This window comes from Alexandromys fortis, unplaced genomic scaffold (genome assembly GCF_014885135.2).
Source record: "Alexandromys fortis isolate MF-2015 unplaced genomic scaffold, M_Fortis_MF-2015_v1.1 scaffold_36, whole genome shotgun sequence".
In the NCBI taxonomy this organism is placed as follows: Eukaryota; Metazoa; Chordata; class Mammalia; order Rodentia; family Cricetidae; genus Alexandromys; species Alexandromys fortis.
The window spans coordinates 3,954,933-3,966,385 of NW_026067915.1; the positions used below are offsets into that span (position 1 = coordinate 3,954,933).

General features: G+C 50.9%; 1 protein-coding gene across 1 annotated transcript in view; it reads left to right on the forward strand.

Annotated features, from left to right (window-relative positions):
* The window catches only part of Slco2a1 (solute carrier organic anion transporter family member 2A1), a 75,635-nt gene extending 65,364 nt beyond the window's left edge, over positions 1-10,271 (forward strand). The window contains exons 11-14 of the mRNA XM_050139592.1: positions 682-845; positions 4,428-4,492; positions 7,275-7,398; positions 8,216-10,271. Coding sequence (XP_049995549.1) covers positions 682-845; positions 4,428-4,492; positions 7,275-7,398; positions 8,216-8,336 — 474 coding nt within the window. The 3' untranslated portion in view covers positions 8,337-10,271. The remainder of the gene's footprint in view (positions 1-681; positions 846-4,427; positions 4,493-7,274; positions 7,399-8,215) is intronic.
* The last annotated feature ends 1,182 nt before the right edge of the window (positions 10,272-11,453 follow it).

Genomic DNA, 11,453 nt, shown 5'->3' on the forward strand with positions numbered 1-11,453 from the left:
TGGGTCCCGCTGTCTGACAGAGGGAAGCTTCCCAGCCCATTAGTTCGCATAGCTCCGTGACGGCTACAGCTCTGACCGTATCCTAGGCCTGGCCATCAGCTACCGTAAGGGGGAAGGTAAAGATGACCAGATGAACAGTGGCCATCAAGTGAGTTGTACAATGGTATTGAGCCATATAGAATTACGACAAGGCAGGGCCTCCTCTGGGGTCCCCTCTTAGGCCAAAGGATGCCTCCTCGGTGGGAAGTGATACAGAGGGTTCAAAGGACTCCATTGTTGTTTCCTGGGCTCCCCAAGTATATCTTCGCACAACCACTACAGCTAACTGGACCCGGAGGAGAGCTCTCCCAGGCTCTAGGCTCCTTGCTGCAGGTATTTTGCCTGGTGGTGAGATCTTAGGCATCTAGATGATGATAAGAGACTGCAGGAGTTTAGCCCATGCTGGACTCTTGGTGACGATCGTTTCTAATGCCCAAACAGTAAGAGAGGTGGCATCCCACGGGGTACTCTAGAAGCCTTGTCTGGCCTCTCAGTCTTTGAATCCAGGCTCCCCCTTCTTCCCTGGGGACTGGAGGGCAAAGGGGTTCATACCAGTGGGAGTCTGCAGCAGGAGCCTGTGTGGAGGTGGGGACATGTGGAGGTAGAATCATGACGTACCCCCCCCTCCTGTTCTTCGTCAAGAGCTATTTGAACTGCAGCTGTGTGACTGGAGGGTCTGCGTCAGCAAAGACAGGATCCTGCCCGGTGTCCTGTGCACACTTCCTGCTCCCGTCCATCTTCCTCATCTCCTTTGTGGCGCTCATCGCCTGCGTCTCCCACAACCCGCTCTACATGATGGTGCTTCGGTGAGTGACGTCTCTGATCTTCCCCGCCCTCTCTTTGATGTTCCATCCTGTCTCTGCTTGGGGTCTCTCCTCCAATCCCTCGAGTGTCCAGTGGTGACAGGGCGACAGAGTACACTAATAGCAGGTGTTCCTGGTCCCAGGAGGAGCTCCTGGTAAGGAGGCCTCACTCAGGCCCCCAGCACCTAGGAGACTATTCGTGGGATGGCAGAGCTGTCCGAAGGCCGAGCCCCGTGTTAAAGACAGGCTGTGCACACAGACTCTCTTCTTTTTCAGTCTTAAAAGAACTGAGGAGAAAGAGGAGGAAATAAGCTGGATGTACAAACAGCAAGTTGGGAACTGAAGAAACTTCCAGAAGCTGTGGGAAAGGATAAAAATGAGAAAACCACAGGAGGCTAGAGACTTAGGGCTCAGGTTGGACGGGGCATGCTGCCCAGGGTAGGGACAAGGGAGGTGTCTCATTGCAGCTGACCCTTGAGTGCCTCTAAGGTTTTTATAGAGAGGCGAGAGTGCTCCTCCTTGGCTACCTCCTGCCTGCTTCCGTCTATGCCCTCCCGCCCTTCCCATCTGCTTACTTAGAAAGCAGAGAAGGAGAAACACAGAGACTGGAAACTCCCTGTCAGATTCAAAGTTTCTGCAGCATACTTCCCGAGTGTCCTTGGGTGTTGGCTGACCTCAGGAGTCTCAGTTTCCTTGATAGGGTCAACTTTACAGGGTCAATTGCTTTGTACACAGAAGGTGCCATGCTGGGTGTGCTGGTGTCGCCTATAAATTCAGTACTCGAGCGGAAGCAGGAGGATCAGGAGTTCAAGGTCATCTTTGCCTACGTAGTAAGTTAGAGGCCAACCCAAGCAACATGAAACCCTACCCCAGTGTTTCTCAATCTGTGACGCCTTTGGGAGTGGAACAACCCATTCACAGGGGTCACCTAAGGCCATAGGAGAACACAGATATGTACATTAGATTCATAACAGTAGCAAAATTACAGTTATGAAGTCACAATGAAAATACTTTTATGGTTAGGGTCACCACAACGTGAGGAACTGTCTTAAAGGGTCACAGCATTAGGAAGGTTGAGAGCCCCCCCATCCTACCTCAAAAAGGAGATGGGAGGTGGTGTTGTCCATATTGGCTAAGACCTAGTTTCTCCAGAAGGTTAAGAGATGAGGGAGGACCAGATGCTATGCCAAGAATGTCATTTAGTGACAGAGCACTTGTCTAGCATGCGCGAAGCCCTGGGTTTGAGCTCCAGCACTGAAGGAGCACAAAGCAGCCGCTAGTATTTTACTCTACCCAAGTCTGTTCTCTGTCCATTAGCCCACAGGCTGCCAAGCTCCTGTCACTCTTGCTCTTCCAGTGATGCTGGCAGAAGATAAGAAAACAAAAGATATCATTACAGCAGGCAGCAGCACATCCCCTGAAGGTGTATCCATTTTCCTTGTCCTCCGGACCCTTCAGAATTGACACACAGACCCAAAAGCGGGCTTTGTGTGCAGCAGGCTTCCATTCCAGCATGAGAACACTGAGCTTGAGGGAGCCGCTGTTTATCCTGTGAGCCGTGAGCCAACTGCAGCTCCTGCCTCAAGGCTGCTACCTGCAGCCACAGCCCAGGGAAATGGCCCCAAAGGCAGGAGTCAGGACTCTAAGATCTCAGTAAGAATAAGCACGAATGCTACTGCTTCCCGCACTGTGCACCCCAAGGACTGGCTCCGTCACACAAGGTGCTTCAGTGGATCTCCCTTCTTCCCTGCTGGCCTAGGTAGTCCTGGCCAACCTGCTGACCCTGACATAAACCTGCATGAGACCCTAAGAGGAGAGAGGGTAAGGGATTTGGATAGGGCATTCAATCCCTATCAAACACCTTCCCGTGTAGAGACTGGCATCAGTTCAACCCTCCGAAGACTGGCTGGTCTAGAGTAGAAACAGAGAGGAGTCTCCAGGATTCCAAGGTGGTTGGCCTAGGAGCTCGGTCAATAGCCAAACCGGGGTGTCCAAATCTTACTAAGTTAAAACATATAGTGGTCAGACTGCCTAGGTGAAGGACAAAGACACGGGGACAATGAGTTCATTATTTTTCCTGTTTCTGGGACAAAATGCCTGAGAAAAGCAACTTACAGAAGAAAGGTCTTTGGCGCATAATCCGAGGATACAGTCCATCATGGCAGAGGAGACATGCTGGCAAGGGGCAGGAGCAGGAGGCCACTGTTGGCACTGTAGCCTTAGCCAGAGGTAGGAAGATGAACACCAATGTGAAGTTCACCATTCAGCGCAGGACCCCAGACTCTTTAACAGTACCATGAACATCCATGGGAGGTCTTCCCAGCTTAGTCAAACCTCTCAGAGTGCAACCTCATGGATAGATACACCAAGGGCTTGTGTCTGAGCTGACTTCAGCCCTGTAACTTGGCAATGAAGATCAGGTGTCCACTATGGATTGGGCCATTGAAGAGAAGCTGTAGATATAAGGAAAAGAACATCTGTTCTATCAGGATTCCAGGCACTGTTCCCTGGGAGATCCCAGATGGTGCCTCTTTCTCTCACTAGTACCCCAAAGAGCATCCCTTCACGGGGTCATCCCTCTGGAGATGTCTCTCAGTTGCTGGCCGACGCTGGCAGCAGTTATAATAAAACAATGTGCAATGGTCTGGAGGCTACTGTGGAGTCCTCGTCCTCCTTGTCCCCTCAGCTCTGAGTTCTTTTCCAAATGACAGTCCCCTACCCAGGAGTGTGTGTGCTGAAAGCCTGGACAAGTCCGAGTCTAGTCACACGGCAGGCCCTTCTGCCTCTGCTCTGGGCTCCCACCCTACATGTGAGGTGCCCCCCCAGTCCAGTCCCCTACTTCTATTCTCCAGCTGAGGGGGGGCTCTCTAGGGAGAACTAAACCTCTTGACCTGGCCTTTCCTCCTCCCTCTTGAAGGGCCATGCATCAAATCCACAGAACCCGGTGCAAATGAAAATGTAAAGCCTTTGGCACATGAATTGTTAAGAATTTCAAGTCATACATAAGACCAAACTGGGCCTTTCTGAGGGCGGCATCCAATGCAGCTGCTCAAGTCACACCTCACAAAGCTGGCCCAGGGCAAGAAATTTTTTCATACCTGCACGGAAGCTGAGAGCCCAGGGCCCTCCTTTCCTGGTACAAGACACTCCATGGGTGCTGTTCAGACCTGCTGTCTTAGCATCCAGCCAGAAACTCCCTTCTACTCTGTCTCTCTCGCCTGCTTTTTCTCCAAGTGGTCTCTGGACAGCCCTGAAAACGATACAGACTGTAGGTTCTCGAATTCAAGTTTGCATCCAACTCTCCTGGAATACTGTGTATCTTGAATAAATGTCAGACTGAGAATCTGTATTCTGATAAAGCTGATGCAGCGACTGAGAACCGTGGGCGTCACAGGAGTCCTTAACCAGGCAAATCTCACTGTCCATGGGCCCGATCAGACTAGGGGAGGACTGGTTCCAGCCTGCTCTAGCCTGCTCTGATTCTGTCTATCCCCCTCACCCCATGCCCGACTCTCTCTAGGTGACACTGCAGCCCAGAGTCCTCGCAGAGCCTTCCCTATGCTGATTTCCTGTTTTCCCTTTCAGCGTGGTGAACCAGGATGAAAAGTCATTTGCCATTGGGGTCCAGTTCTTGTTGATGCGCTTGCTGGGTAGGTAACTAGGCTTTCTTTCTGGGGTGGAGGCCCTGGACCATGGACGTCGAAAGGCTATGGAGTGGGGCAGGATTGGGAGAAGCCCTGCCTCCCGTCTGCTGTATAGGGAGCTGTGGATAACCAGCATCAGGTACCAAACTCCAGCAGGAACAGTTTGCCTAACTGCTTGAGATTGGGAAAGATTTTGTCTACGGCATTCAAGCCAAACTAAATCATGTAAGCAGAGGAAAAGAAAAGGGCATCGCTGAGAGTACCGCATACAGAGTTAAAAGCAGGTATTTGTAAACTTTCGCCAAGAATCCGTCCTAGGAAACAACACCTCACATTCCTGCCCCAGACAGAGCAGCTTCTGGGCTGGGCCCTGGCTTTCTTCCCCTTTTCCAGACTTTACTCCTCTGCCCTGGTTTCAGCAAATGTCTCTTCTGTCGGGGGCCCTCTGCCTATGAACCCTGTTTGTCTTCAAGTAATCTCCACACTCAAGCTGTGTGTACACATGGTCAGCAGAGACCCACAGGGAGGGAGCACTCCATGGAGGGAGCACTCCATGGAGGGAGCAGGAGGCATCTGGCTTTTTCCGAGTGCTAGAAGGGTGGACAGAAGTAAAGAGATTAAGTTCAACAGAGGATCTTTGCACTAAGAATTGCAGGGGTTGGATTTGGAGATTCCAACCTGAAGGATTTCAATTACTATTAATGTGAACTGCCTTAACACTAAAACCTATATGAAGCTTGTTCCGCAGTATTTATTATTATTATTATTACTATTATTATTATTTCACTGGTTTTTCAAGACAGGGTTTCTCTATGTTGCTTTGGAGCCAGCCTTGGAACTAGCTCTTGTAGACCAGGCTGGCCTCAAACTCACAGAGATCCACCTGCCTCTGCCTCCCGAGTGATGGGATTAAACACATGTGCCCCACCACCTCCCGACTCTGTTCTGCATTATTAAGCAGGAGTGCAGGTCACAACCATTATCCTTCTAGCATGTGTCAACCATCCCTTCTAACGTCAACCACAGGAGCCTATGCAGGGCCGAGCCAGCATTTCAATAGAGTTTCTTGACTCATGCCACTTGTCCTGTGATGAGGTCCCTTTAAGTTCCAAAGGACACTCTAAACGATGCCTGTCACCTTTCTGGGCCACACAGGGGACACACACAGCTCCTTGTATTCACTTCTGATTTACCATCTCAAGCTCATTTATGACTTATTCTAATGCCTGGTTGGGAAAGAGACCTGGCATTCCTCCCAAATGACTTCCTGCCTTGCTTCTATTTGTGACTTAGAGAATGGCCTCTCTGTCCTACTGCTCCAAGCACTTGCTGCTTTTGCTTTTCCACCTGAGCTCAGATAACTCAGCGTGGGACCACAGCTAGAGAACGCAGGCCTCGAGAAATTCCACTCATTGCTCCAGAACACAGCTTCACTCTGGGGTAGATGAAAAGATTGCCTATTTATAAACTCCAGCAGGTGTGCAGTTACCCACGGAGATATGGTTGAAAACTCGCCTTGGCTTCTATTGAGGATGTGTCACCAGAGTCTGTTTCCAGTCACTATCCACCTGGAAACTGGAAAGTGACCAGGGACTGAGAGGCTGCTTCTGGAAATTTCTCACTTATGGGCTAGGGCCAAGGGCTGGCTCACCTCTTTCTTCCAGAAACAGCAACTCACAGGGTGTTGATAGATGTTTTTGGCACTATGTTTCTAAGTACGGCATGACCCATCCCCAGTGTCAGTCCTGGTCAAGTTCATTCTGACCCACTGGCTGCCCAGAATTTAGCCAACAGCACAGAGCATGGTGGGGTTGAGGAGTAGGCATCTAGAACATTCAGCACCCAGCAAAGCACTGTGCCTACTGGACTATGTAGACATTACCACCCAAGTGCTGGGATGTTTGGCAACCTAGGTTCTGAGCAGTTTGGATATTAAGGGTTCTCAAGGGGTGTTGTCTAGTCCAGAAGAGCAGTTTAGAGGGAAGAACATAGGATTTCAAGTGGAGTTCAGTGCATCCTTGTAGTCAAAGGCTGTTCATTCGTTTCCCGGCCGCCCAGGCCTGAAATAACCACTCTGAAACTATGTTAATTGCAATACTGTTTGACCAGTAGCTTAAGCATATTGCTAGATAGCTTTTATATCCTAAACTAACCCATTTCCATTAATCTGTGCATCACCACGAGGTCGTGGCCTACTGGCGAAGTTCCCAGCTGGTGTCCGTGTCTTTCTCCTCTTGCAGCTATGTGGTATCTCACTGTCTCCACCTACTCTGTCCTCCTCTATCTGCTTGGAAATCCCCTGCCTTGCCCTATTCTGCTCAGCCACTGGCCGAAACACATTTATTCATTAATCAATAAAAGCAACACATAGAAGGACGTCCCGCACTGCAATCCTTGTGCCCTCTTGCTCACTGGGCACATTGTAATGAAGCCACCTGGAGACCACGTGAGAGCTTGGGGACATTAGTACTCTCCGTGTAGAGTCTCTACTTGGGGCCAGCCTTGAGCGTGAGAACTGAAGTGTGCAGTGTGGGAGAGCTGACATCAGATTGACCCTGGGATTCAGTCTGCCCTGAAAGGATCCCCCTTTATCTCCTAAGCCTTCCAGTGAGAAGAGGATTTAAGCTTAACCGATAGTTTTCCACTTTCCCAAGTCACTGTGATTCTGAGAGGGAGTAGAGCCGGCCTCAGATGTGTGACCGTGCCATTGGTATGGGGGACCCGGGCATCTCTGACTGCAGCTCCACATGACCCAGACACTCTGAATTCTCTTTCCCATCGTCGCCAGCCTGGCTGCCATCTCCGGCCCTGTATGGTCTCATCATCGACTCCTCCTGTATCCGGTGGAACTACCTGTGCTCAGGGAGACGAGGGGCCTGCTCATATTATGACAACGATGCTCTCCGCAACAGGTGAGGGCTCCTACCCACACTGGTGTCAAAGAGATCCAACCTGTGGTCCCAGCAGACCAAAACAAAATAAAACAAATAGGCATTTGCCTTGTGGCTGTGGTAGGGGCTGTCAGGCTTCTAAGGGACAAGATAGGAGGGATGTCTGCAAACTCTGTCATGGACAAAGAGCAGGGGCCGCTGTAGTACACATCTGTAGACCTGTAAGAAGCCATTTAGGCAAGGAGATAGAGGGCCTGCCTCCTTTGAGATGTCTCCCGAGGTTCTGTCCCTCACGAGCCCATGGCAGCAGAAAAAGTTCACCAAAGGTAAAGGGATGCTGGAGGCTGAGAAAGACTAGGAACATGGGAAGATACCACACAGCCTCCACTGCTCAGAGAGACAGGGTTTGTAGCTCAGCACCCAGCAGAGGTCCCAGGAAGGGGGTCAAACCGATGCCAGTAAGCCAAACCCAGCCATCTCTCTCTTGTCGCCATTCAGTCATCTGGAAATGGTGGGGAAGGTGGCCTTGAAGGGGCTGTACAAGGGCTAGAGGGCTGACAGAGCAGACCTGCAGAGGAGCAACAGGAAGATGCAAGCCCTCCCTGCACGGCTGGGGCAGTGGTGCCACCTCTGGCCCTCAGTGGTACCTCTGGGGAGCAGAGGATCACTAGTGTTGTATGTATGCCCAAAGCGGCCCCCACCTGGGAGATGGCAGCTTGTTAACCGAGTGATGGCCTTCACGGCTCCCAGGCCACTGTGAAAACAATGTCTATCTTCTTGCTGTCCTTGGCCCAGGGACATAGACTGAGGAGCCCTCCTTTCTCTTTCTATCTCACAGGTACCTGGGCCTGCAGGTGGTCTACAAGGCCCTGGGCACACTGCTACTCTTCTTCATCAGCTGGAGGGTGAAGAAGAACAGGGAATACAGCCTGCAAGAGAATGCCTCGGGCCTCATCTGACCCTCAGTCATGGCTACCCCCGTTTCAGAGACTGGATCCTCCCCCTCCACACTAGCCTGTATTAACTGATGTTAACGTGCCTTTCCCTTTTCTTCCTTTCTTCCTTCCTTCCTTCCTTCCTTCCTTCCTTCCTTCCTTCCTTCCTTCCTTCCTTCCTTTTCTTCCTCCTTACCTCCCTTCCTCCCTCCCTTCCTTTATTATTAAGACAGTCCCATTCCTTTGTCTCAGCCGCCTCACCCTCCTGAAGTCTACTCAATGGTTCTTGAGGCCTTGTGCACTGGACTGAATGAGCACTGAACTGGAGGGTCCAGTTTCCCAGACTCCTTGGAAGGGGTCTCCCACATCGGCAGGCTCTCCTCAGCGTTGGGTCCTCCCACAAGACGCCCGTGAGGCAGCCCCTGCTCTCACCAGCCTCTCAGGAATGCTTAAGAAGAGTGAGAATAGGGGTCTGTGTGTTCCGGGCCAGGCCAGCCAGCTCTCCTCTGCCTGGAGCCAGAGTGAGAGGAAGAGGAGGAGGAGGTTGGTTTCTTAACAAGGAACTGGCTGCAGTCCCTTTCCACCTGGATTCAGTCTAGAGTGGGACTCACTAGGGCCTGGCTCCCTTAGTTTCCTCACTTTCTGCCCTCGAGGCTGATTTGAAAGCCACCATTTTGGGAAGTGCAGACCTCTCTCTATCACCTACACCCTGGTATCAGAGCAGGAACTAAGGAACCAGAGGCCAGGTCATTCAAACACTGTTTGCAGGAACCTGAGGCCTCTCTACTCTCTGCCTTTCTGGGGTTCCATTTCAAACTGAGAAAGCCACAAGACGATGACCTAGGGAGGGCCCAGTGTCCCACCCTCACAGTGGAGACCAGACCCTTCGCATTCAGAGACACGAGAGGCCCTCCCCACCCTTCCCTGGAATCAGAAGAGTAGCCTCCCATGGACCCCACTGTCTGGACCTCAGCCCGTGTGCAGAGGAGTAAAGGGAGGCCATCTGAGATGCAGCCAGAGCAAGCGATGGAGCAGAGTGGATGTCACCTGTCACGGTGCTTGATGGCAAGCTGTAGCCCACAAAGAGAGCAGCCAGGTTGGCTTGTTGCAAACACATTGTGTTCATTGACATTTTCTCCACTTCTCACTACCTCTGGGTGGAGGTGGTCACCTTCTGTGGGCCTGGGCTGGAGGCCATTACTGCTATGCAACAGAGGGGCAAAGGCAGAAGCTGAGGAAGGGAGGGTTTTACCAACGACTCTGTTTATTGGCTGAGATGGTGCTTGGCAGGAATACTACACGGTTCTCCAAGAGCTCCCCTGTCAATCTTACCGCTATTCATACTAGGGCCTCCTCCCAGAGAGCGGTAGGTGAGCATCAGGGGCACACTCTAATGCTTGCCAAACATATCGCGTGCCCACAGATTGGCAGAGAAGATTCTGACATGGCCATTCATGCCAATGAGGGCTCACAGACTGACTGTGCACCTGACCTTGAGTGAGAACGGAGAGCTGCCTCACCATGTCTCTGAAGTAGCTAGGCAATTGTCATTGCCCTATATGACATTTAAGTACCTTCCGGAAATGCCTTATATGGAGAGAAGTCAAAAGGTTTATGTCGGTGCGGCCAAGCTGCTGTGCACTGAAGTCTTTGCAGAAGCCATCGTTACTGACAGCGTGCTTTCTGAAGCCACCAGGATTATTTCCACACATCTTGCTTGGGAGGAGGCTGCACACAACCTCACGGGCCAGTTTCAGCATGTGCAAAGGTTCTGCTTGGAACCTGATCCTCTGCAACTAACCCTGGGCTTGCTCACTGCAGTTTAAGCAGATTCTGAAGGCATAGCCTCCAGCCAACTTCACGAACGATGAACGCCAATCTTTAGCTTCTGGGAGATTGGTTGTCTCCACAAGCCTTTATTCTATTGTATTGCTATTAATATATTATAATTTTGTCATAGGTGTAAGTTGGTCATGAATTTGCGCTGTCATGTGTCTATCAGAGAACAGACACAATGTGTACCTTCTGGACAACCTTCCACCTTCAGAGGCTTGTAGCCAAGCGCGCTAGAGGCCATGTCACTCTCAAGCCATCTGCCTGGTGCTGAGTAGGCCCTAGATATTGCTTGTTGTTGTTTGGACCCTGGGCTTGCTTTCCATGCAGGCCAATGTCAAAGACCCATGAGAATGGGCTCTTGGGAGACCCCGTCACTGCCCCTGAGTTTGCCTCCAGAAGTGGGTTTGGTCACAAACAGCTGTATCCATGAATACCATAGTCATAGTTGATCGTTTACTATCATCTAGAAAATCTTGCCTCTTAAATGCCAGAGGCTCTAAGGATCTACTTTTGCCTCAATTAGAGAACAAAGTGTCAGACGCGTTGATTGTATCATGCTCAAGATTGCTGTTACAATTCAAGAACACCCTACACAAAGCCTGAGTCCATGTCTGACTGTAAAAGGGGTGCAGAAAGTCCACTTCCAGGCCGGTGGAGGTAGCCTTTGAACCCTGTGTGGTGGGTCAGCTGTGCATTAGAGACAAATCTGGTCAAACTGACCATGAGCGTTAACCACCAAAGATACCTTTACATTTAAGCAGGCCATAGTAGACCTTTGATCTTTCTCCTTGTTTCGCCATGGAGCCTAGAAGCCCTGGAGAGTCCGAATCAGGGCTAGGGTTCCCTTTCTGGACACACCTACAGCCACAACTATATCTTTCCCTGACACCCCACCTCCCTCGAACCATCCAGCCTCACAAGGGAGGACCCAAAGAATCAGGAATTGAAGGGTCTGCAGGTATTCCCTACCCCACATCTTTTGACTCTTAGAAGAAAAGAGGGGTTATTGCTTTCAAGTATCCTTCAGTCCAAAGCCTTCTGGCAGAATTCTCACCACAGTTCATGATGAAGGTCACACTAGTCTCAGGGTTCTACTTGAAAATGAAGAATCTTAGCTGGGCATGGTGGAGCATATCTTTAATCCCAGGACTTGAGAGGCAGGTGGATTTTTAAGGCCAGCCTATTCTACATAGTGAGTTCCAGGACAGCAGTCAGGTTCACATAGTGAGACCCTGTCTCTCTCTCTCTCTCTCTCTCTCTCTCTCTCTCTCTCTCTCTCTCTCTCTCTCCCTCCCTCCCTCCCTC